The 24,683-nt window shown below is 34.3% G+C and overlaps 1 protein-coding gene across 4 annotated transcripts; it reads left to right on the top strand.

Annotated features, from left to right (window-relative positions):
• The first annotated feature begins 7 nt into the window (after positions 1 to 7).
• On the top strand, positions 8 to 20,042 carry LOC120114598 (probable alpha-amylase 2). 4 transcript variants are annotated; one of them, XM_039135450.1, is made up of 14 exons: positions 2,438 to 2,448; positions 16,094 to 16,106; positions 16,317 to 16,399; positions 16,531 to 16,555; positions 16,980 to 17,017; positions 17,252 to 17,378; positions 17,483 to 17,709; positions 17,837 to 17,979; positions 18,056 to 18,168; positions 18,322 to 18,410; positions 18,666 to 18,788; positions 19,330 to 19,365; positions 19,534 to 19,632; positions 19,706 to 20,041. In XM_039135450.1, the coding sequence occupies exons 3-14, from the start codon at positions 16,382 to 16,384 to the stop codon at positions 19,898 to 19,900; spliced, it is 1,233 nt and encodes a 410-aa protein (XP_038991381.1). In that variant the 5' UTR covers positions 2,438 to 2,448; positions 16,094 to 16,106; positions 16,317 to 16,381; the 3' UTR covers positions 19,901 to 20,041. The 4 variants fall into 4 exon arrangements, with proteins under 4 accessions (XP_038991382.1, XP_038991381.1, XP_038991380.1 ...); XM_039135451.1 differs by lacking the exons at positions 2,438 to 2,448; positions 16,094 to 16,106 and adding an exon at positions 8 to 27 and having other exon boundaries at positions 16,323 to 16,399; XM_039135449.1 differs by lacking the exon at positions 2,438 to 2,448 and having other exon boundaries at positions 15,815 to 16,106.
• Positions 20,043 to 24,683: the final 4,641 nt, after the last annotated feature.

The following is a 24,683-nucleotide window of genomic DNA, read 5'->3' as shown; positions in this document are numbered from 1 at the left end:
GAAATCATCAAATCTTTTGAAGGTATTTCAGGAATCGTTAAATCTTTCGGACATCTTTCATTTGCAGGCATGCATAGAGCTTGAAGAAATCATCAAATCTTTTAGAGGTCTTTTAGAAATCGTCAAATCTTTCAGACATCTTTCATGGGACACTGTAATATTCACCCTAAATAAAAAAAATATTTTCTTTTATAATACAGAGACAAAACCAAGCTCACAAGACAGGAGCTGCTGCTTCTTCAACAAGGACCTCTATCTCCCTCGGCAGATAACGAAAACTAGCAGACCCAATTTATTTGCCTCTCGCCATAGCCGCAAGCTGATCTGCTACACTGTTTGCATCATGATTAGCATGGCCAACCTTCACTTCCCAATCTCCTTAACAGCTTGTGAATAAAAAAAACTGCACCATTCTCGACAAGCCTGCTATTATTCTTGAGAATCTTCACTGAGAAAAACTTTTTTTTCAAAGCATTATATGACCAATTTTATCTAAATTTTGAGAAGAGGTATTTTGCTTGCAAAGTATGTTTCCACCAAAACAAGCTCTCATGTTCGAGTCTTTGTGAATACAGAAAATCCTCTCTTGGAGATTCACCTACCAAAATCAGAAGTACGATTCGGGTCGATCTAGATTAGTCAAAATGAAACCTTAGAACCCTTATAGTCAATTTTATTCTAGATTATCTGTTGATAAATCGGGCAAAGTAAACGAAAGAACACAAGAATTTAACGAGGTTCGGCAATGTGCTTACGTCCTCGGTGCCTAGGCGGCGCTAGAAAATTTTATTCAATTCTCATAGGTTTAGGTTACATCTCTATTTATAATAGAAAACCCTGGTACATAATTACAAAATTAACCTTGTACCGTACCGCGGGGGCGCAACCCCCACACCCCCAACCCACATAATCATAACCCCCTCTATGAGACCATTACCGATATATTTATGAGTCATACCTTACAAATCTCCACCTTGGCGAATATCCTGCCCCTTAGGAAACATTCAATGTGGGTTGGGTTACCTTAGTTCTTTAACAACTTGAAACATTCAACAAGTCCAAGCAATGCTTGAACTTTCTGTCGTAACTGGCTTGGTGAACATATCAGCAGCATTCTCATCAGTGTGTACCTTCTGAAACAAAATCTCTTCAGATGCAACCAACTATCTGATCTTGTGAAAACGTACATCAATGTGCTTAGTTCTAGCACGATATACCTGATTCTTAGCTAAGTGAATAGCACTTTGATTGTCGCAAAGCAGCTGAACTCCACCTTGCTGAACACCCAACTCCTTCACTAAACCAGTGAGCCATAAAGCTTCTTTTGTAGCTTCAGCCGCTGCCATGTACTCAGCTTCAGTTGTAGATAGTGCCACTACAGATTGAACAGTAGACTTCCAACAAATAGGTACTCCACCAAGAGTAAAAACATACTCTGTCGTAGATCTTCTATTATCCAAGTCACCTGCATAGTCTGAATCCACATATCCTACAACCAAAGGATTATCTCGTTGACTACCAAAAACAATTCCATGTCCCACAGTACCCTTTAAGTATCGAAAGATCCACTTGACTGCTTCCCAATGTTGCTTACCAGGTTTAGACATGTACTTACAAACTTGACTAACAGCATGAGCTAAATCAGGACGAGTACATACCATTGCATACATCAAGAAGCCAACAGCATTAGAATACGAAACCTTTGCCATATCTTCAGCTTCCTTATCTGTCTTAGGGCACTGTTCTGATGAGAGCTTAAAGGGGTTCGCCAATGGAGTGCTAACTGGTTTTACGCTGCTCATCGCAAGCCTTTCTAGCATTTTTTCAACATAACCTCGTTGAGATAGCCACAGTCTCCTTGAGTCTCTGTCCCTGCAAATTTCCATTCCAAGAATTTTCTTTGCAGCACCTAAATCTTTCATATCAAATTCCTGACTCAATAAAGTTTTCAAACCGATAACATCATCCATGTTCTTCGCAGCAATCAACATATCATCAACATACAGTAATTAAAAAATAAAAGAACCATCATCAAGGCTCTTAACATAGACACGACAATCATACTTACATCGGTTGTAGCCAATCTTGATCATATAGGAGTCAAACCGTTTATACCACTGTCTCGGAGACTATTTCAACCCGTACAAAGATTTCTTCAATCTGTAAAATAAATGCTCGTTTCCAGGTTGAGTGAAACCTCCAAGTTGAGTGAAACCTTCAGGTTGCTGCATGTAGATCTGCTCCTCTAAATCACCATGCAAAAAAGCAGTTTTAACATCCATCTGCTCTAAATGTAAATCCCAACTGGCCACCAATGCAAGTACTGCTCGGATTGAAGTGTGCCTGACCACAGGAGAAAAAATTTCATCATAATCAACTTCTTTCTACTGTGAAAAATCCTTTGCTACCAAACGAGCCTTGAACTTGAACTTCTCCCCCTCTTTTTCTGTTACTGTTGGTTTCTTCTTATACACCCATTTGCAACCAATCGGCTTTTTACCCTCAGGAAGGCGAACCAACTCCCATGTATGATTGTGATTCAAAGACTCTATCTCCTCAACCATGGCTGCCATCCACTTGTCGTTTTCCTGAATAGTAACAGCATCATGAAAATTAACCGGATCATCACTGCTAAAAATAAGTGCAAAAGAGACCAAGTCTTCAAAACCCAATCTACTCGAAGGCTTTATATTCGTCTGTCTCACCCTATCTCTGGCGAGACTATAATCCTGCAAATCATCCGTAGTGGAACCACCAGAAGTCGGTTGAGAAGTTTCTGGTTTCTCAACTGGAAACTGCTCGAAATCCACCACAGTCGTGTCTTTCTTCTGTTACAACATGGATTGTTCATCAAAAACAACATCTCTACTTATCACAATTTTCTTCGCAACTGGATCCCAGAACTTGAATACTTTGACACCTTTCTTGTAACCCAGAAAAATGCACTCCTTCGATTTTGCATCAAGTTTGGATCTCTCATCATCAGGTACATGCACATAAGCAGGACAACAAAAAATCCGTAAGTTATCAAAACTAACATCATGACCAGTCCATACCTCTTCTGCAACTTTCCCAGCCAATGATGCCCTTGGCGATCTGTTGATAAGATAACACGCCATGTTAACAGCCTCGGCCCAGAAGTGTTTGGGAAGCCCCACATTCAACCGCAAACATCTGGCTCTTTCATTCAATGACCTGTTCATCCGTTCCGCAACACCATTCTGTTGTGGTGTCTTGCGCACTGTAAAATGTCTCTTAATCCCGTGCTCCTTACAAAAGTGTAAGAACTGTGAATCTGTGTACTCCGTACCATTGTCAGACCGCAAACACTTGATTTTTCGTCCTGTTTGGTTTTCTACCTCAGCTTTCCACAGCTTGAACTTCTCAAAAACTTCAGATTTCTGTTTCAAAAAATACACCCAAACTTTCCGTGAAAAATCATCAATAAAAGTAACATAATACCTAGATCCACCCAAAGACGATGTCGTGGAAGGCCCCCATACATCAGAATGCACATAATCAAGAATCCCTTGAGTTGTGTGCCTCGCAGTCTTGAAACGGACTTTAGTCTGTTTACCAAGAACACAATACTTGCAAAAATCGAGCTTACAGCTTTTGACACCATGCAACAGATTTCTTTTGTGTAATTCTGTCATACTACGTTCACTAAGATGAGCAAGACGCATATGTCACAGTTTTGTAGTATCATCACAGGACTCAACAGAATGAACTCCACCTGCAACGGTACTCCCTAACAATCTATAAATATTTCCTGCAGTCATCTTTCCTTTCATCACAGTCAAAGCACCTTTAACGATCCGAATGGTTTCCCTATCCTCATCAGCCTTAGGGATAAAACCATTCTTGTGCAAAGTGCCCAAAGAAATCAAATTCTTCTTCAAATCTGGGATATGTCGAACACCACTCAACGTCCGAACAGAGCCATCATACATCTTAATTCTGACATCACCAATACCAACAATATTGCAACATCAATCATCACCCAAATAAACAGAACTAGAATTAACCGACATGTATGTCAAAAACCATTCCCTATTTGGCGTGATGTGATAAGAACATCCAGAATCAAGAATCCACGCATCCGTCAATTAAGTCGTTGAAATAGAAAGCATATCACCCTCACTGCAATCAGAATTGTCATCCTCGACCACGTTCACAGACTTGGATGAAACGCCACGCTTCTCATCAGTCTGCTTTTTCAACTTCGGACAGTCTCGCTTCATATGTCCCGCCTCCTTGCACTTGTAACAGTGAATTGTCTTCTTATCCCTAGATTTGGATTTGGAATTCCGCTTGCCAGACCCTGCCTTCTCTGGCTTCATTCCACGGTCTCGATTACCCTTGACATATAAGCTATCGGCTTGAGAGTTTTCCCCTGCATTCTGCTTCCGCTGGTTGTGAGCCAACAAGGCTGCAGTAATCTCCTCAACGTTGATAGTCTCTTTCCCATATGTAAGAGTAGTCACCATGTGTTCGTAAGAGGGAGGCAATGAACACAACAAAATCATCGCTCTATCTTCATCCTCAATTTTTACATCAAGCCGAGCCAAATCAGAAACGATTTGATTGAAGACATTCACGTGTTGCGCCAAATCATGATCGTCCTGCATCTTCAGCCCATACATCAATGGTCTTGGTGCATGTACTAGTTAACTGAAATCTTTCCCTACCTAATTTTTCATAAACCTTATTGATTGTTTAGTTTGAAACTCATCAATATTTCATTAGAATGCTATGAGGGTGTGATTAGACATGCACAAAGTCGGATAAAAAATCGATCTGGATCGGATAAAAATCGATCCAATTTTTTCACCTAGCCAAAAAACCGGATTTTAAAAAAATCAGTTCGGATCCTAACCGGTTTGGAGGGCCGAATGGTGTAACCAGTTTTGGTTTGAAAAAAATCGGTTTTTTAAAAAAAACCGGATATAAAAAAACCGGTGGTAGTGTATTTATAAACATTTTATACATGTGAAGAGCATATACACAAGAAACTCATAACGATAAATTAAAATACTTAAATATTACAATGTTAAAATTACATCGTCATCAATTGCAACAAAGTTTACGATAATTGAAATAGTTAAATACTTTAAAGTTCGATAAATTAAAATACTTAAAAACTTCCAAGTTCGATAATTGAAACAAAATTTAAAAATAAACTACATCGCCGTCTCTTCTTCATCATCTTCACCTTCTTCGTTTGGAGGGGATATTCCAAGTTCGACTTCTTCAATGTGTAAGTTTGCTTCCAATTCGGCATCAATTACATCTTCTAGGGTGGTGATATATTGCTTCCGAGCTGCTCCATCCAAATAATCCTTCAAACAAATGTATACTTCCACCGACTCGGGACTTAGTCTTGATCTCTATTGCGATATAACCCTGCCACTAACAGAAAAAGCGGATTTCGAAGCTACCGTAGAAGATTGTACGGTTAGTAAATCACGGACCATGGCGGCTAGAATTGGAAATTATGCTTCCTTTTCTTTCCACCAAGCCAAAATATCCAAACTTTCAAACTCTTCAAATGTCATTTTTGATAGAAAATTGCATGACATGTAATTTCCCAACTCGTTACTTGGGGTGGTAGTACGTGATCGTTTGGATTGGGAATTTACTAGAGTGTTAAAAAGTGACAAATTTATGTTACTTGGACGTCTACTAGATGATTTTGCATTCGTTCTCATTTAATCATGTATTACACTACTTGATCTGTATTTAGTTAAATAAATTGCAAACATGTCTCGAAAATATTTGTTAAAATAATTTATTTGGTTTTGGACAAAGTTGGGTTCAGCATCGGTTAGATTAAAAGCAAACACAATTTGTTCGATTAGTGTTTCAACCCTGCCAACATTTAACGTTGGGTTTAAAGGGGCGACACAAGTAAAAATGGGGGGAATCTCCTTAAAATATTTTAAAAGTTTTACCTTCATTGCAAAGCCAATTTCTTGAAAAACTTCGGTTTCAAATTCAAAGTCATTTAGTCGGTTAGCCAACAAAAATATTTGATTAAGAACCAACGGGCTAGTCGGGTAATAAACACCGGATAAAAAAGTTGTTGCATTTTTAAAAGCCCCAAGCAAATCGATTATTTTAGCTATAGTTTCCCAACTCGAATCTGGATAAATGTATGGGACATGACCCCTCTCGAAAAGCCGATCGTGAAATGTTTGCAATATTTCCCTTTTCCTTAAGGCGGTATGCATCATCATCCAAGTTGAGTTCCAACGAGTTGGACAATCCAAATTAGGACTCAAAACTTTTTTATTAACCGACTTACAAAATCGTTTATACTCATTTAGTCTTTTGTTGTTGTTACAATGAACCGATTTTATCATTGCTTTAAATTATAATCTAATCGGCTCAATAACCTCCAAATCGGCTTGCATAGATATATTAATTATGTGTGCAACGCAACGGGTATGAAAAAACGCATCGTCTAAAATCAGTGAAAGTAATATTTTCAATCTTGGAACCGCGTTTGTATTATTCGATGCATTATCAAAGGATATAGAAAAAACTTTATTTTCTAATTTATAAAGACAAATTATCCTTTTTAAAAGGGTAAATAAATTAGCACCGGTATGCAGCTCACCGAATAATTCAAACGCGATTGTTCTTTTCATCATTTGCAAATTATTTTGATCTAACCAATGTGTCGTAACGCCTAAAAATGAATTTCCGGTATTATGAGGGAAACTCCAAACGTCACATGTAAGCGACACACCATAACGGTGTTCTTGGAATCCTAAAATCATTTTTTCCCTCGCCGTACGCCACATTTTTATAGCATCTCTTCTAAGGGTAGTACGACTTACTTGAGTATAATGTGGTTGCATTAGTTGTTGAATTGTTGCCGTGAAATCTTCATCATCAAAGTGGTCGAACGGCAATGCTTTTGTAATCACGAACTTTGTAAACGCTTCTCGTAATTTTTCGTTGTCGTAAACAAAAACACCACCTTGCAGTGTAAGATTCGATTGACTTGGATCTGATCTTGAGCGAAGTGCCTTGCATGATTTTGTAAAATGGTTCTTCAACGTTGTGTTTCCTTCCGGTGCATAAAACTTTAGACAAAGTTTACAACGCGCCCTCCTCGAGCCATTTGACATTTCACATAAATCGTAGTGATCTCAAATATCTTTGTTTCGAGTGTGTTCGATCACTCTCACGACTTCAAGGTTTCCCTGACGAAAAATTTAGCCGTGTTAGGGTCGGTATTTGTAGCCATGATGAACAAAAAATTACAAAAATAAGATTTGAGAGATGTTTAGGTGTTGTGTAATAAGATTTGAGAAAGTTGTAATCAAACAAATACATCCCAACCTATTTAAACATGTTTAGGGTGGTAAAATGGGGATTTATTTAGAAAAAAAACGGTCACAAAACCCCCCAACGGCTATATTAACGGCTAGTTTTTAAAACTCAGACCGGATTTTTTTCTAATAAAAAAATGATTTTTTATCCGGTTTTTTTCAAACCAGTTTTTAATCTGGTAAAAAAATCGATCGTCCAATTTTTCCCAAAACCGATTATACTATCCGGTTTTTAAATATCCGATCCAGTTTAAAAAAATCGATTTTTTTCAAATCTAATTTCGGATATTTTTTTTGTAAAATCGAATATTCAAATTTTTTGTGTACTTCTAGGTGTGATAGTTCTCCTACATGTTTTTCTGGAGTCCTAGTTTCCTAATTTGACAAAATATTCCAGTTCACCCTTTCTAATGTCTCTCTCCTTTTGGATTCCTTTGTTTGATAAGGTTAGTTCGATATTCGTAGGTTTAGTCTCGATAGTTTAAATAAAAATAATTTAAGCATTAATTTTACGACTTAACTATGATTGTAGTATGAATTTATTTATTTTTGTTAATTTAATTATGGCTTAATATTAAAATAAGTGTCCAGACCATACATATTTTCTCTAATAGGTGTCTAAATTATTTTTTTAATTTATCCCGGTGCCTAACGTTACCAACATTATCCATTTTATGTGCATGAGCCGTCACCGGTGTTATTCTTTCGTTAAGTGACACGTGTCACAACCTGTTAATTTTAAAAAATTAAAAATTAAAATTATATATATATATTTTTAAAAAAGAAAACATAAATTTTGAAATAAACCCGAAAATATTAAAAACTTTCATTTCAATCCCTAAACCCACACTGAACACCATCTTTTGTCGTAGATGAAGCTCCACCCGACCTCCCCTCCCCCCGACGACCAAAACCCTCATGAGACTGTGACCATCGACGACGAATCAACGTTTTATACCCCGTGAACCCTAGGATGAAAATCACGATCCCAAGCAATTCCGACGACCAATCGACGGAAACTACTACGATGTATGAGTAGGAGGATGGTAAGGACTATGTTGGTGGTGGTAGTTGTGGCCGGAAAGGGTGGTGACAGCGAATTAAGGTTAGAATTTGAGATTTTGGGGTTGTTTTAAGATAAAAGAAAAATTAGTTTTTTATGTATAAATATCATAATATTTGTAATATTTAAAAAAATAAATTTCAAAATTAATAGATTGTAGCACGAGTCACTTAACGGGGTAAATTAACGCCGTTGACAGCCCGAACATCTATATGGGTAATGTTTAGCACTTGGATGAGTCAAAAAATAGTTTAATTACATGTTTGGGAAAAACGTATAATTTGGGCGTTATTGAGTCTTGAGGATTATAAAACCGACCATGAATTAAGTTAAACCTGATGAACTCAAAGTATTTCACAAAGAAAAATGTTGAGTGAGATTTATTTTTTGGTTTAATCATTTAGTATTTGTGGCTCAGCAGAAATAAATGACTCTTTATCCTTCATTTTGTGGAGTGCGGATCAGTTTTAGACCATAATAGACGAGTGAGAATGAAAACATGTACGGTGTATAAATGGAGCCATGCCATGACTCGATGTTGGAATAGCTTGATACGTCAAACGATTAGTTGACAGCTGTCATCAATTGGGTGGTATAAGATTAATATAGATGGGACTAGAGATGCGACAAGAGAATGGTTAATGAATTTTGCTAAGAACATCAGTTTTTTATATGATATTGAAGCAAACGGATGTTTGTAAAGGATTATGTTGTAGGGGTGTAAACGAGTCGAGTCGAGTTTGAGTATTGTTGAGCTCGACTCGATTTGAAAATTTTAAAATAGAGTTTGACTCGACTCGAAAACTCGTAAGCTTAAAATTTTCAAGCTCGACTCGAACTCGAAATCCTGAACTGAAGCTCGTGAGCAGCTCAAAAAGGCTCGAAATGAAAAAAAAATCTTAAACTTAACTCGATCAAAGCCTCAAACTCGAACCTGAACCTTAAATATATGAAAATCTTACTGTATATTTTTTAAAAAATAAATACATAAATATTAATATTAATAATAATTCATTTTAAAAATAAAATAAAATCTTAATATTTATATTTTCAAGCTGCTCACGAGTTTTTCGAGTCGAATATCAAGTAGCTCATTTCGGCTCGTTAAGAACTCGAGTCGAGCTCGAGTTCGAGTCGAGTCCATTCGATCCGAGTTTTTATCAATCCTTGATCAAGTCGATCTCGAGTAGCTTGCGATCTGTCTCGTCTCATTTAGCGTTTCAACAGGTATCCTGCATGAATCAAACGTTTCAAGATATCAAGTGATTCGGATTTGAAATATCCGGATATTCAATCTAAAAATTTAAAAAAAAAAATTAGATCATATACATATGACAATTTTAATAATGCAAAATATTCAGATATCCAAAATTTCAAATTAAATAATATATGTATCCGAAAATATACACCTCTAAATCATTACACTTGTACTCTTCTCTTTTCCATAACAGCTGGCTTAAATTTTTTTTATAAATTACTTTTAATGGAAAATTCTAGAATGCAATTGCAATTCATCACTAATTTTATATGATAAAATTTATAAATGATCATTACATAATGTTAAAATTATCCTTTTGTACATTTAACTTTTAAAAGCTGCATAATGAATATTAAATTTTAATTTTGTTACAAAATAAGCACAAAATCATTAAGAAATATCTCATTTGCCTCTTCAATTATAATTAGAATTTAATTTTACTCTTAATTTTAATTGAAATAATTTTTATTAGGTTTGTTGATTTGAAAATAAAATAGATATAGATAAAATAAATATCATCTTTTAATTTTATATTATAAATATTAAATTTGTACAATATAAATTAAAAATTATTTGATATGATATTATAAAATTATGGATGTATGATTTTTGAATTATATTTAAATTTGCTAAATAAAAGTTAATGCTTAAATAAAATCATTATAAAAAATAATTTTATTACTTGATAATATAAATTTTCGGACGTCAAAAAGTATAATTTTTTTATTTTTAAAATATAATAATAGTTAAATAAATAATTAGTTATAAAATAATTTTTTCTTAATGAACAAATTAATTTCATTGTTTGATAATTACTTTTTAAAAATATTTTTTTAATTTTAAAAATAATTTATTTTAGTATATTTTTTAAAAATTCTAATTTTTTATAATTACTACTTAAAAATATTGAAAAATATTAAAGTGAAATTTTAATTATAATTGAGGGATTAAATAAAATATTTTTCATTAATTTAGCATGTTATTCACCTCTTAATAACATTTAACTATTAATATTTATTTATTTTTGTCGGAACCGTCTTTCGGTTGGGTCCCGGAATTGGGCTTCGACTTGGATTAAATGCTTTGGAGTCGCCACCGACCACTTTAAAATGAATTTAGGTGGGTCGGATACCATCTTACCTGATCTGCGCAGTACCAGAAACGTGTCGAGTTCGGGAGTCGGTTACGGTCAAGGAAGGATTAGCACCCTTGAACCGCCCTTTCGGTACCAATTAATTTTTCGGTTGTCTTTAATTGCAAAAATTAAAAATTTAAATTTAAATTTAAAAACTCGATTCGAATTACTTACCTTTGATTGGTTGAGATTATTACATACAAAGGCAAAAAGAGTATTAGATAGAAAAATAAATAAATAAAACTAAAAGGCAAAAACATAAAATAAAAAAAAATGTAATAGTAAAAAAATGAATCAAGGGAAAAAAATAAATAAAGACAAAAAAGAGTAAATAAATAAAAATAAATCAAAGAAATAAGAAAACAAAGGAGAAACTTAAATAAATAAATAAATATTATTTTGAAAGTAATAAAATAGAAGCAAAAATAAATAATGCTAATAATAATTTAAAAAACATGGTAATAAACAAAACAAAATAAAATAAGAATTTGGGATCAAATTGCAATAAAAATGTAAAATATGAACGGGAACCAAATTGAACCAATTGAAAATCGAGTGGCCAAATTGCATATGGTGACTGAAACGAATTACACTTCAGAACATGGGGGACGACAGAAAGAGTTTAAGAATCTCTTATTTGCACAATGGTCCTTGCTATATATATATCAATAGCCCAAAATCCCCTTCATTCTCTCATTCACCCAAATTATCAATCCACTCAAACTCTCCCCCCTCTCGTCGGATGCTCTCAACCCAAAACCAGTCGGCCATCTAACGTCCCGAAAACCGCCGCCTCGGTCGCCACAAGCGGCAGCCGGGTAAACCAAACTCAACCCACAGACTCTTCTCAATCCCGGAAAGCCGAATCCTAGACCCGATTGTCCTAAAAACACTCCTATCGAAGTAGATCTAGCATAAAGATCTGATTTTTACCCTTGAAACCTTTCGTATCCCGACGTTTTCTGTAACATCCCAAAATACGGGTTAGTGACCAAAATTGTAAAATTTCAGAATATGGTGATTAAAGTAGAATAGTTTAATAGTTTAATGATTTGTTCGGAAATATTTCCTAAAAGTTTATAGTAATAATCCAAAGAATTAAATGGCAAAATGGTCATTAGACTTGAAAATTATAATTAAATGATATATATATATGGATAAGGATAGGAGATTTTCCAGAAATCTCTTCTCTCTTTTCTTCTTCATTTTCTCTTCTCCACGTGTGAAGCCAAGCAAAGGTGAGTTTTCTCTTGAGCTGATTATGTGCGGAAATTTAAGTTTAGTTTTGATTATTAGATGCTAAGTAAGATTAAGGAAGGATTAATTTGCTTTAAAACAACAAAATGAAGAGTTTATGAGGATTTAAAGATTTGGAGTTTTTGAATGAAATATCGAAATAAAGTTTATATTGAGAATTGAAAGTTGAATTTGACTTGTCATCAAGTTAATTAAGGGATAGGAAGTGTTAGAATAGGAATTTGAACATGTTGCAAAACTAGTATAATTTTTGCAATTACATAGGAATGACTAGATTTGAAGTTAAAGAAGTGATTATGGAATAGAAATAAGTTTAAGTATGTGTATTAAAGTTGGGAGTATTAAAGGAAGTGAAATATGAAGGTTTGAGTTGAAAATTGATGATTTTCGAGCTTAGAATACAATTTCTGGGTAGAGGGAACCGATACCCTATGAATGGGAATCGATTCCCCCTCTTGAACGAAAAATTCCAGTATGTTCAGGGGGTATCGATTCCCCTGGGGGGGTATCGATTCCCCCCTAAATGAAAATATAGAATTGATTCATTAAATCGGTTTAAGTTATTAACATCAAGTTTAAAGTTTAGGCTTCTGATAGTTGTTTTGAAATGATATATTTATGTAGATATTGAGCCTAAACAAGTTCCGGAATAATCAAAGGATTATAATCGAATCAAAGCAAGGCTAAGGTGAGTGCAATTTAAATTGTACTTATGTGATTGATCAAACATTGGCTTGCGATGAGTCAATGATAGAGTTACTATGGTAAGAAGTAACTTATATAATGTTATGTGATTACTCTGTGTGCATTAGTACATAGAAATGGATGTATGTTTATATGTTACATGATTTACATGCTTACATGAAAATGCAACATATGATATTAGATATGTGCTTACACATACATTTGGTATGTGATAGAAGAGAAGGAACATGTGATTATGAGATCAAGGATTACACGTACATGTGATACGTGACTGAAAAGAAAAGATATGTGTTTATAAGAGAAAGAATATGAATAAGTAATGTGAACGGTCATAAATGATAATGCCCATGTTATGTGATATGAGAGCTAGGGGTATAGTTGGCATGCCAAGGGTCGAGGGTTACCTATGTTCTTCGGGACATATGGACTGTTTACCTATGTTCTTCGGGACATATGGACTGTTTACCTATGTTCTTCGGGACATATGGACTGTTTACCTATGTTCTTCGGGACATATGGACTGTTTACCTATGTTCTTCGGGACATATGGACTGTTTACCTATGTTCTTTGGGACATATGGACTGTTTACCTATGTTCTTCGGGACATATGGACTGTTTACCTATGTTCTTCGGGACATATGGACTGATTACCTAGGTTCTTCGGAATCTATGGACTGGTCCTTCGGGACATTGATCGAGCTGTTGTGACAGCATAATAGTGCACAACCTCAATGTACTCACATACCTTAAGTTCTCAAAAGTATACATGGGCTAATACATGGTCTTTACAGAGAGTAAATAAATAAATTGATTTGCTACTATGTATGTTTTGTTGTGAAGTAGTATATGTGCTCCATGGTATGTAGAGAAATGTTGGATATATATATATATATTTATACGATAAAAAGGTATTAAAAGTACTTGTATTATCTTATGTTATCATGTCTACTGAATTATATGCGACACGATTGAATTCATAGATTGAATGTTTATATTTATGAGAAATGTATTATTATTATTATGTTTTTGCTTCACTAAGTCTATGACTTAGCGTGTAAGTGATTTACACGTAGGTACTGAGAAGCAGAAGGATCAAAGCTAAGTTCATAGTAACAACATATCTCTGCTCAAAGACCAGATCAGAAGTAAATCACACAGTATGTATTATTATGTGATAAATAGGTTGGCATGTAAATAAAGTAGGTAAATTAGGTATTTATGCTCTGATCGAGTTTTGTAATATTTTAAACATATTTATATAAGTACAAATGCAAAGAAATGAACTGTTAAATTTTTACGAGTGTTATGTACAATTTACGAAAATCACTGTAGCAGGTTACTGTATTACTGTTCATATCGTATTTCACCGTTCATAAACACGTTTTTATCTCAAAATTTTATACCAAACATAATTGAATAATACATGATTGTATTTTCTTAATATAAATTCAAATGTTCAGTTATTTTACAAGAATAAAGGTTTTGAAAATGTCAATGTGACATCTCGGACTCGTATCCAGGTCGAGTACGGGTTGGGTGTTACATTTTCCGTTCCTTGCGACGGCTTCTTCCCGAGTCTAGATCGGGTTGTTTTTTGTTTTTTTTTTTGCGTGTGGTTTGCTGCTGTTACTATTGGCTTGACTGTGTTTGGGTTATTTGTTTTTGTGCTTCCTGTTGCTTCGATTGCTCTCGGTGTACTCACCGTGGCTTGATGATGGTGGTTTTGTGGTTTGAATGATGGTTTGGCTTTCTGTGTTGATGGTACTTGGTTTACTCGTTCACTGTGTTGGTATTGTTGGTCTTGTTGTGATCGTTTCTTGGGTTCGATGGTTCGTTCTCCGTGTTTACTGTTGATGGTGGTGATCCTCCCCTTTTGCATGGCCTCACCGGGGGCTTTTTATAGCCCAGGTGTTGGCCGTTCTGGTTCCGAGATGAGCGGGATTGTGGCCGTTGTGATGTCGTTCGTCCCGGGATGGGTCAATCCCGGGATTATCGGTTGATTGTTTCGCCCGTTCTTCAACCGTTTGACCAGTCACGTGCGCCCCTTGACTCTCCAATATGTGGCGCTGATTGTTTCCAGAAACCCTAGTCTGATGCTCGTACGGGCTGGGTTAGGCCCACTCTGGACTCTTGGACTGGACCCTGGGACAAAAACGAGAAAAGGAAAAAAATAAGTAAAAATAAAATGAAATGATGGTAAATAATAATAATAATAATAATAATAATAATAATAATAATAAATATAATAAAAAAACATTTTTTAAAACTATATAATATATATGTTTAAAAAATAATTTTCAAAACTATATAATTTATATTTTCAAAAATTGTTTTAAAAACTTATATATTATATATATTTTTCAAAAACGTTTTAAAAATTATAATATATATATATATATATATATTTATGTTTTTTAAAAATGTTTTAAAAACTATATAATATATATGTTTTCAAAATGTTTTAAAAACTATATAATATATATACGTTTTCAAAAAAAATTTAAAAATTACATATTATATATTTTCAAAATGTTTAAAAAAATCATATATTATAAATATTTTCAAAATGTTTTAAAAACTATATATCATATATATATTTTCAAAATTATATATCATATATATTTTCAAAATATTTTCAAAATTATATAATATATACATATATATTATAAAAAAATAAAAATGGCCACAAATAAAAAAATAAGCATGGACGAAAATGACTGTCGACAATTTTTAATAAAGTTCAAATTTTAATGTGTGTTTTGTAACTTTTAAAACGATAAATAAAATTAATTTAAAAAATTTGTGACATTTATGAATTTTACTCCATTTATATTAGTGGTGTATTTTAATACATACCAATAGTGTATTTCAACGAATATCGCACATTGTAGACTCATCCTTTTAATTATAGATTTTTCTTAAAATATCATGTTTAACCTTAATTATTGCTCTCGAGAACCAATGGATTTAGAGCCTAGATCTGGACAACTCTACTTAATGCTTAAGCTATGCTTTCTTACTCGGTGAGCGGTGACTCACTATGATTCTAACCGTTAATTCTCCCCAAATATTTTTTAAGACATATCGATTCCTTAACCTTCTTCATCTCCAACTCGCTCGATAGCGACAGCAACAGCAACGGCAACTCAGGCTCGCCGCTATTCACCATTGAAATATGTATATATATAACATTGTAAAAGCCTTCTTCTTCAAGCCAATTTCCCTCTATTTCCTTCTCAGAGCGTAAGGTCAATTCCCGGGCCTTTGCCTTTTGTTATTCATTCCTACCTCTGGAACGCGAGAACCCATCCACGCTGCGAGCGGATCGCAGTCAAATTTATATAGTTAGTTTCCTTCCTGTAAAATTTCCACGCAGTTTCCGCATTGATCGCAATCTTGAAAGTTCATTACTTGCTGATCTACTTGTTTTAACTTTTCCCGTTTAGAAAAAAAGAATTAGCTTTCTAAATCTAAACAATTACACAGATTTTTTGTCCTTTGCCCTTATATATTCTGAATTTAAGTTAGAAATTTGGACTTGTTTGCGTTTGCAGGGTGTCTCAGTGCTTCATTTTCCACGACCCAGCGTCAAATTTGGGCAGCAACTACTTGACTCGATATGGATAACTTGGAACATGTAAATTCTTGCTCCGTTCCATTTCAAGATGGCCTTTTCTTTTTAAAAAAAAAACAAAAATCAGTTATTCTTGTTGAACTTAAAGCTATTGTATACCATTTCCTCTGATGTTGAGATATACTGAAATGCAGACCGTTGAGGAAAGCAATGATCTTGGTATGCTGTTATCTTTCTCTTGCATATGTGTTGCTTCTCTATTATTTATTTGGTTATCCTATCCTGAATTGATTATTTGGATTTTGAAGTGCCTCGATTTGGATACTTGTTACGGCTAGAATTGTTTAGGTTTCCTTATTTTGTTTATTGTATATCAAGAGAGCAAAACTAACAGTGAATTAAACTTGTTCTTTCGGTTTGCCATGCTTCTTGATATGAGAAAAACTAAACAAAACTATTTCACCTGAATTTTGTGAATAATCAACTTAGCGCCTGTGGGGATTTATTTACTACAATCGTATTGTTGGCGGATATCTTAAGATGAAGAATTGGAAGATTTTGTTCCTTCTTACTTTTGGAGTTTTCAGGGAAAAACGTTGGAAGAAAAATTACTCCTAACTGTGTTTTTGGATTTAATTTTTAGGTGTCGTGTTGAGGAAGGGAAGGGAAATCCTTTTGCAGGTAAATTTTATGTTGTTTATCATTTCTTTTACAAAAAATTGGAGATTTGGATTGACAATGTTGATTGTATACTAAATGGACCGATCTCTTTATGTATCTGAAAGAGGTTGGCTCAGTTTTGACATTATCAAGTTGTTATCAAGTAGTATGTGAAATGCATGCATAAAATTCTTCATAAAGAACTGAGGTTTGACAGCTGAAGCTATTTTAATAGTTGCTTAATATGTTCAACAGGGTTTTAACTGGGAGTCTCAGAAACATGGCTGGTGGGAAAACTTAGAAAAGAAAGTTCCTGATATTGCAAAATCTGGGTTTACATCTGTATGGCTGCCACCAGCTACTCATTCCTTTTCACCCGAAGGTTGAAGACAATTTTTCTTCAAAGCATGAGATAGTTTGTTAGAAAATGTACATGCCTGATCGGGATTTATATATTTGCATCTGTTTCCTGTTTTCTTATTACAGGGTACCTTCCCCAAAACCTATATTCACTCAGTTCGTCATATGGGTCTGAGCAGTCATTGAAAGCTTTACTTCAAAGTCTGGAGAAGTTCAAAGTTAGAGCAATGGCTGACATAGTAATCAATCATCGTATTGGAACTACTCAAGGACATAGAGGAATATATAACCGTTATGATGGAATTCCACTAGCATGGGATGAGCATGCTGTCACGTCTTGTACTGGTGGATTAGTAAGGACATTCATATTTTGACTGCCTCTTTGATGCTTTTCATTGCATGGCCTTCAATGGGATTTTCTTATGTAAGGTGGGTATAACTGTGCTCTAAGTTATTTTCTGACCTCAAATATTGTCTTAGGGTAACCATAGCACTGGAGACAACTTCCATGGGGTTCCAAATATTGATCACAGCCAAGAATTTGTCCGGAGAGACATCATAGGGTGGCTGCAGTGGCTGCGTAGTATTGGTTTTCAAAATTTTCGCTTTGATTTTGCAAAGGGGTAAGAACAATATAGTACTTGTGGATTATTTTTGTCTATAAATGATCTGCTTTCCATCTCACTATGCATACTTCAGTTATTCAGCAAAATATGTGAAAGAATACATTGAAGGAGCAAAGCCTATATTTTCTGTTGGGGAGTATTGGGATTCTTGCAATTATAATGGATCTATATTAGACTACAACCAAGGTATGTGCGTAATTTGTTTTTTGTATTGAGATCAGTCATCCATAAAAGATGTTACTCTTTTTCATTACAAAGAGACTGATAATTTTATTAGCTGATTGGTTAAGAATTTTGTCATGTCTGTGTTATGACATTGGATTACAACCTCTACTGCAGATAGCCACAGACAAAGGATCATTAATTGGATTGATGCCACGGGGCAGCTTTCAACTGCATTTGACTTCACAACCAAGGGGATTCTTCAGGTATGGTGCAGAAAGCATTCTAACATGTACAAAGAAAATGGGACTGGCATTTTTGTCTACAGTAGAACCATATTCCGATGATAATGATTCCACTGTCTTAAAACGGCACATTTTCATCTTTGTCTAGATTTCTACTTCACCTTCATCCCCTGGTTAAGACCTGCCAATCTGTAATGATACTGTTCTACTCCATATGAAATGAGATTCTTTTGTCTTTCAATTTCTTTTGATTTTTACTTGGTTGTAATGATGCAGGAAGCTGTAAAGGGGCAGTTCTGGCGCCTGCGGGACCCTGAAGGGAAGCCTCCAGGTGTAATGGGGTGGTGGCCTTCTAGGGCTGTCACATTTATTGAGAACCATGACACAGGCTCAACCCAGGTACTAGAGAATTTCTTGATTTATCGCAGCTCTTTAACTTTGATGGCTGTGAGGGCGACATAGGAGCAAGTACTACCTCCTTATGACTTGTAACTTTTTCAATACTGACACTGTTAGGTCTTTAATTTGTCCCTTTTTCCAAGTTTGCTTTTTCAGGGCTCTATTGTAGTCTTTTTCCAATGGCATGACATGATATCCTTCAAATTTAAATCACCTTAGTTAACAGAAACCATGTATATCCTGTTGATATGCTTTTGTTAAGATTGGCAGTTCTTAGAAACTTAGCATGAAATGGAAAAACTAGAAACATCAATCTGATCAACGTTTAAATTGTGCTTTAAGTATTAAGGGTTCGGATTTACCTCTATGAGTGGTAAGCCTGAATCGAAGGTGAAGGATATATTCTGCTGAACATTTTCAGTAAGAAGTATTTGTCAAATTTCTATAAAATCGTTTGCAATTTATGGTAACATTCAAGACCTATATCTTCCCAATCTGCATTTGGAATCAACTCACCCCATCAATTGTTTAAATCTTGCAGGCTCATTGGCCTTTCCCCTCAAATAATATTATGGAGGTATGAGATGCTGTCGGTTGCATATACCCAACAGCATTAGATAACTTGCATTACAATTCTCTGCCAATGGGCTCAAGACAACTTGCAGCCACATTCTATCTGAAATGCTGTTAAAAGTTTTGGTGTTTCTCGGTCTCATATGTGTTATGGATCCATGTTTTCTTGTAGGGTTACGCATACATACTTACACATCCAGGAATACCCACGGTGTTCTATGATCACTTCTATGATTGCGGTGATTCCATTCACGAACAAATTGTTAAATTGGTACGCTACACAACCATTTCCTTATAATTGGTATGGTTTTCGAGAAAGTAAGGCTTAAAAATCTTGTATACAGATGGAGATAAGGAGGAGTGAGGATATTCACAGCCGGTCATCTGTCAGAATTTTGGAGGCCCAAGACAATCTCTATTCCGCGATAGGAGAGAAAATATGCATGAAGGTTGGGGATGGTTCATGGTGTCCAACAGACGGAGGGTGGACACTAGCAACTAGCGGACAAAGATATGCAGTATGGCAAAAAAAGGAATAATCGTATAGCTTGTTAGTTTCTTTTCAACTTTTGATCCTCTCCTGCCGGGAATGAATCAATAAGTTATAGTATAGAAATGGCGATATGGCGTGGTATGGTGTACTTAGATTGAGTTAATGGCGATGCTTATTATCTATGTCCGAGATTAAACTGCATTTATTATCAATAGAAATAATATTCTATATGGCATAAACTGCATTTATTATCAATAGATATAATATTCTGTATGGCATCTTTAACGTAAGATTTTTTTCCGAATGTTGACACAAATAAGACAGTCTGGATAGGTTGGCACTACATATGGATGGCATTACAGCTCGACTTAAACACTCTTTATCACAGATGTATCACATTGATTAACTATAACCGTCTTCAATCCATGTTTTGCATATAATCCAACACAACCGATTATAACATGACTCACTTACCATTATTAGTTAGGGTAACATTTTAGACCCCTTAGTTATAGGGGATATCGATTTAATTATCAACCTTTAAATTCTAAGTTATACCACTTAATTATTTAAATGATGTCAATTATGTCATATATATTAACATTTGATAGAAAAAGCTAAAATGTCAATTAACAAAATTTATATAATTATACATTTTATTCTCATTATTTTTATATTCTATATTATTAATCCAATCTTAGTTTTAATTTAATATAATAAATTTAATCTTATGATTACTTTATCCTTATTATTTTTACATTATATACTGTCTAACTGGGCCTGGGATTTGTTTTCTTCTTATTTCCTGACCTTAGCTACATAATAAGATATATAAATAATGTTGTATTTTATATTACGGTAAATTATACGTTTACTTGTGGAACTTTATTTTTCTCTTATTTTAATCATCTTACTTTTAATCTTTTTAATTTATTCACTGAATTTTAAACATTAAACTTTTTTTATCACTAATTTATTTCTTAAAATTGTCGTGATGAAACATTTTTTTATTAATTTCTTAATCAATTAATATTTTATTAATATTATTTATATAAATTTATCTTCCTTATCAAGGAAAAACAACCTCTTTCTCTATCAAGATACATCATCACTGTTTCACCTATTTTTCCTTCTTGTTTCACCTCTTTTTCTCCGTTCCCATTTCAAAACAGAAGATGGAGTCTCAAGAACCAAAGGCTATCGACTCCACTTTGACGCCTTCGATGTACTCGAACGGGGTGATGTTGAAAATGAAAACCTTCTTGGAAAGTAGTGATGGCGATATGGGGTTGTTTGGTAAGACGGTGGTGGTTGGCGGGTGGGTTAAATCTTGCAAGTTTCACATTACCATCAGTTGACTCGAACTCTGTTGAAATAATTTCCCTTTCGAGAAAATGCTACAATGGCTAAAGATGTTGATTTAGGTGATGGGTTTGATTAATAAAGTGTTGAGATTGAATGCTAAAAGTAATAAACTAATAGTAGTCTTTCTTTCGAATTTGCTTTGGATTTTCGAAATTGAAAATTAAAGATTGTAGTAAAGCTTGTGATGGAAGATTCTAAGTTGTGAGCAGAGAATAAGATGGGTGCTTGAATGAGAGAGAAAAGGAAGGAAATGGGTTAAGAGGAGGAAAGAAAATCGGGAAAGAGAAAAGCTTTGGGGGATTGAGAAAGAAGAGAAGATTTTGGGCAAAAAAAAGGGATCATTATAAGGAGGATTTCATCTCCAATGTTAGTCTTTTCAATCTAACTCCATTATCCAAGAGAAGGAAGGAAGATTTTAGGGGGGAAAAGGGTAATCAAGAGGAGGAGGGAATATTTTGTTGTTGGATTTTCTTAAGTTGAAGAGAAATATAGAGAGAGAACGAGAAGAGGAGGAAGGATAAAGAACGAAAGTAGGACAGTGGGGGAAATTTTTAATTATTTTTTACTTATTTTTAATAATTAAAAAATATTTATTTAATCTACTGTTAAAAAATGGTAAAACTCACGAAATAATGTGCTTAGAAATTTTATTTCATTAAATAATGTTCTTCAGATTAATTGCTTAAATAAAAATTAATCTGCGGGTGATTATATCTAAACTGTGGGTAGTGGAAGAAGAAGGAATTTAAGCATATTTTTAGAAATCCATAATTAAATTAGAACTCAAAAACCTAAACCGTGGGTGTTGGAGGAGAAGGAATTTGAATTTATTTCTTACGATTTGTTAATTATATTACGAGTATTAAATTACTAAAGACGAATACTTTACAATTTCAATTTTTTTTTATATAGATTAGTATAAAATCTTAATTTAATTTAATTTTGTTATTTTATTTATAGATATAAATAGACGAAAAAATGCAGATTATGACATTGGCCTAAACCCTAAAATATTTTAATTATCATTAAAAACCTTAAACCCTAAACAATAAATCTTAAACCTTAAACCTAAACATTCTCCCTCCAATCAATTTCTTCTTATAAAAAATAATTTTGTAACCACCATTATGGTATATATCACCATCCTCTACCCCTTTCATTGCCCTCAACATACTATGAATTTATAAAGGTTTTTATCAATAACCAAAATATTTTAGGGTTTAGGGTCACTTATCTTGTATTAAGGGTTTAGGGTTTATAGTTTAGGTTTTAGGATTTCAACAACAACAAAAATATTTTAGGGTTTAGGATTCGCAAAATCAATAGTTTTATGTTATTTATATTTTAATCAATACAATTACTCAAGTGTCGATACTTTTATGTCAGGTGTCGATACTTTCGATAGGTTATTTAGCTATTTCTTTTAAAAGTATCGATAATTTCTTACGTATACTTATTAAAGTATCGATACATTCAACATATCCAGTAGCGCTTTACCAGTTTTGTCATAATAAAACCGGTTTTGTCATATTTTACCTGTTATATTATTATGTATCGATACATGTTTATAAATTATCGATACTTTATAGGCGCTTTTGTGGTTTCTTTTCTTTTAAATTCCAAAAGTATTGATACTTATTTGAATAGAATCGATACATTCAACATATCTAAAATTTAGTGAGCAAACTAAAAAATTAAAAATACGGTGAATAAAACAAGAGAAAGAGTAAAATTTCGTGAGTAAACATATAATTTATCTTTATATTACAAATATAAGATTTGATCAAATGGTTAAGGAAGGTCCAAACAAGGAACAAAATAATTTAAGACTCGCATTATTATTTAAATCGTTAACATTTTGAAAGTTGAAGTGGATGCTTTAGTAGCTTTGCAAAGGCAAGGTAACGTTCTTGCCTGACGATGCTATGCTTATGCCATAAATGTAGTATACCATTACCTGCACTGCGTAAAATAATTCATATGCAGCTCAATCAAGTACAAAACCTCAATTAAGTACAAAACATCTCTTTTTCTGCTGTAGCAACACTCTCATTCGCCAATTTGGTCTGCTGCTCGTAATTTATAATTCTGTTGTAATGTTACAGATGAATTCATCACCATTTTTTCTTGTGTAGCAACATATATAGCGAACCATGGTATGTGTTCATATGTTGAACTGCCTAAACACCATCCATGAAGTTCTCATTGGGAAGCTTGAAGGGGACGATAATTAAGAACGACTTTAGAACCACTAATCACACATGAAATACACACACTGAGAAAAGAAAACAAGGTGCGAAGTCAAAGTGGCATGATAGTGTTATGGAGGGAAAACATATATTAGAAAGCATAATGAGTAGAGAATTCACATAAAGGATAGTTGCCTTCTTTCATCAATAGATACAACATCTATACAAGCTGCAAAGTCTGTTAATCCTCAACTAACTATCTAACAAACTAGCTAACCACTAACATAATGGCTAACTACTCAACACCATATCCAGTAGAACACACACGTGTACTCTTCTAATAACAGTCTAATATTCCCTTTACTCAATCCCATCTTCGTTCTTGGTTTAAACAACAACAACACGCATATTTTATGCGAAACTCCTCAAATGCAACCTTAGACAAAGGCTTGGTGAAACTATTCGCAACATGGTGTGCAACTGGTATGTAGTTCACCTGAAACTGACAAGTAGCAACTTTCTCTCGAACAAAGTGAACGTCCAGGTTAATATGTTTAGACTAAGCATGGTAAACAGGGGACACTCATCGTCACTGCACCTGTATTATCCCACCAAATCACTGATTCCTGATGCTGGTGCAGTCTAGATCAGCAAGTAAAGCACTCAACTAGGTAACTTCAGTTGTAGTATCTGCAACACAATTGTACTCAACTTCCATCATCAATCTCGACACATTGTTCTGCTTCTTAGAGCTCCATGCAACGAGACACTTAACAACAAACACCCTATAGTCGGATATGGACATTCAATCATCTATATTTGCACCCCAATCAACATTAGAAAATGCAACAACAGTCAACCCAACATCAAACGGTTGGAACAAAAGATCATAACCAATAGTTCCAGCCAAATATCGAAGTATCCTCTTGACTACAACCATATGATTTTCACGTGGTGCATGCATAAAATGTGCAACCTTTCTAACACTATAGGCTAAGTCGGGACGTGTATGACACACATACAACAAAGAGCCAACTATGCTGCGATATTCGCTAGCATCCGATAACAACTCCCCCTCGTCTGTTGAAAACTTATAAGCCAAAACCATTGGCATGGCATAGGCCGCTGCACCTTTTATTCCAGCCTTCTCCAGTAATTCCAGCATAACTTTCTTTTGGCTTAGCACAACAGAACCACGTGAACGACAAACTTCAATCCCCAATAAAAATTGAGCATACCAAGATCCTTGAGCGAGAACCTGTCTATAAGCAATTG

This window comes from Hibiscus syriacus, unplaced genomic scaffold (genome assembly GCF_006381635.1).
Source record: "Hibiscus syriacus cultivar Baekdansim isolate YM2019G1 unplaced genomic scaffold, ASM638163v2 tig00110236_pilon, whole genome shotgun sequence".
NCBI classification, from domain to species: domain Eukaryota; kingdom Viridiplantae; phylum Streptophyta; class Magnoliopsida; order Malvales; family Malvaceae; genus Hibiscus; species Hibiscus syriacus.
This window is presented reverse-complemented; position numbering and strand designations above follow the sequence as displayed.

What these genes read in the sequence shown, in the direction of transcription:
- LOC120114598 (XM_039135448.1), top strand. Translation starts at nt 16,507, where the DNA reads ATGTTGAGATATACTGAAATGCAGACCGTTGAGGAAAGCAATGATCTT. An exon ending in GAAGGGAAATCCTTTTGCAG is followed by an intron (nt 17,018 to 17,251) that starts GTAAATTTTATG and finishes TATGTTCAACAG; the next exon opens with GGTTTTAACTGGGAGTCTCA. An exon ending in ACGAACAAATTGTTAAATTG is followed by an intron (nt 19,633 to 19,705) that starts GTACGCTACACA and finishes TCTTGTATACAG; the next exon opens with ATGGAGATAAGGAGGAGTGA.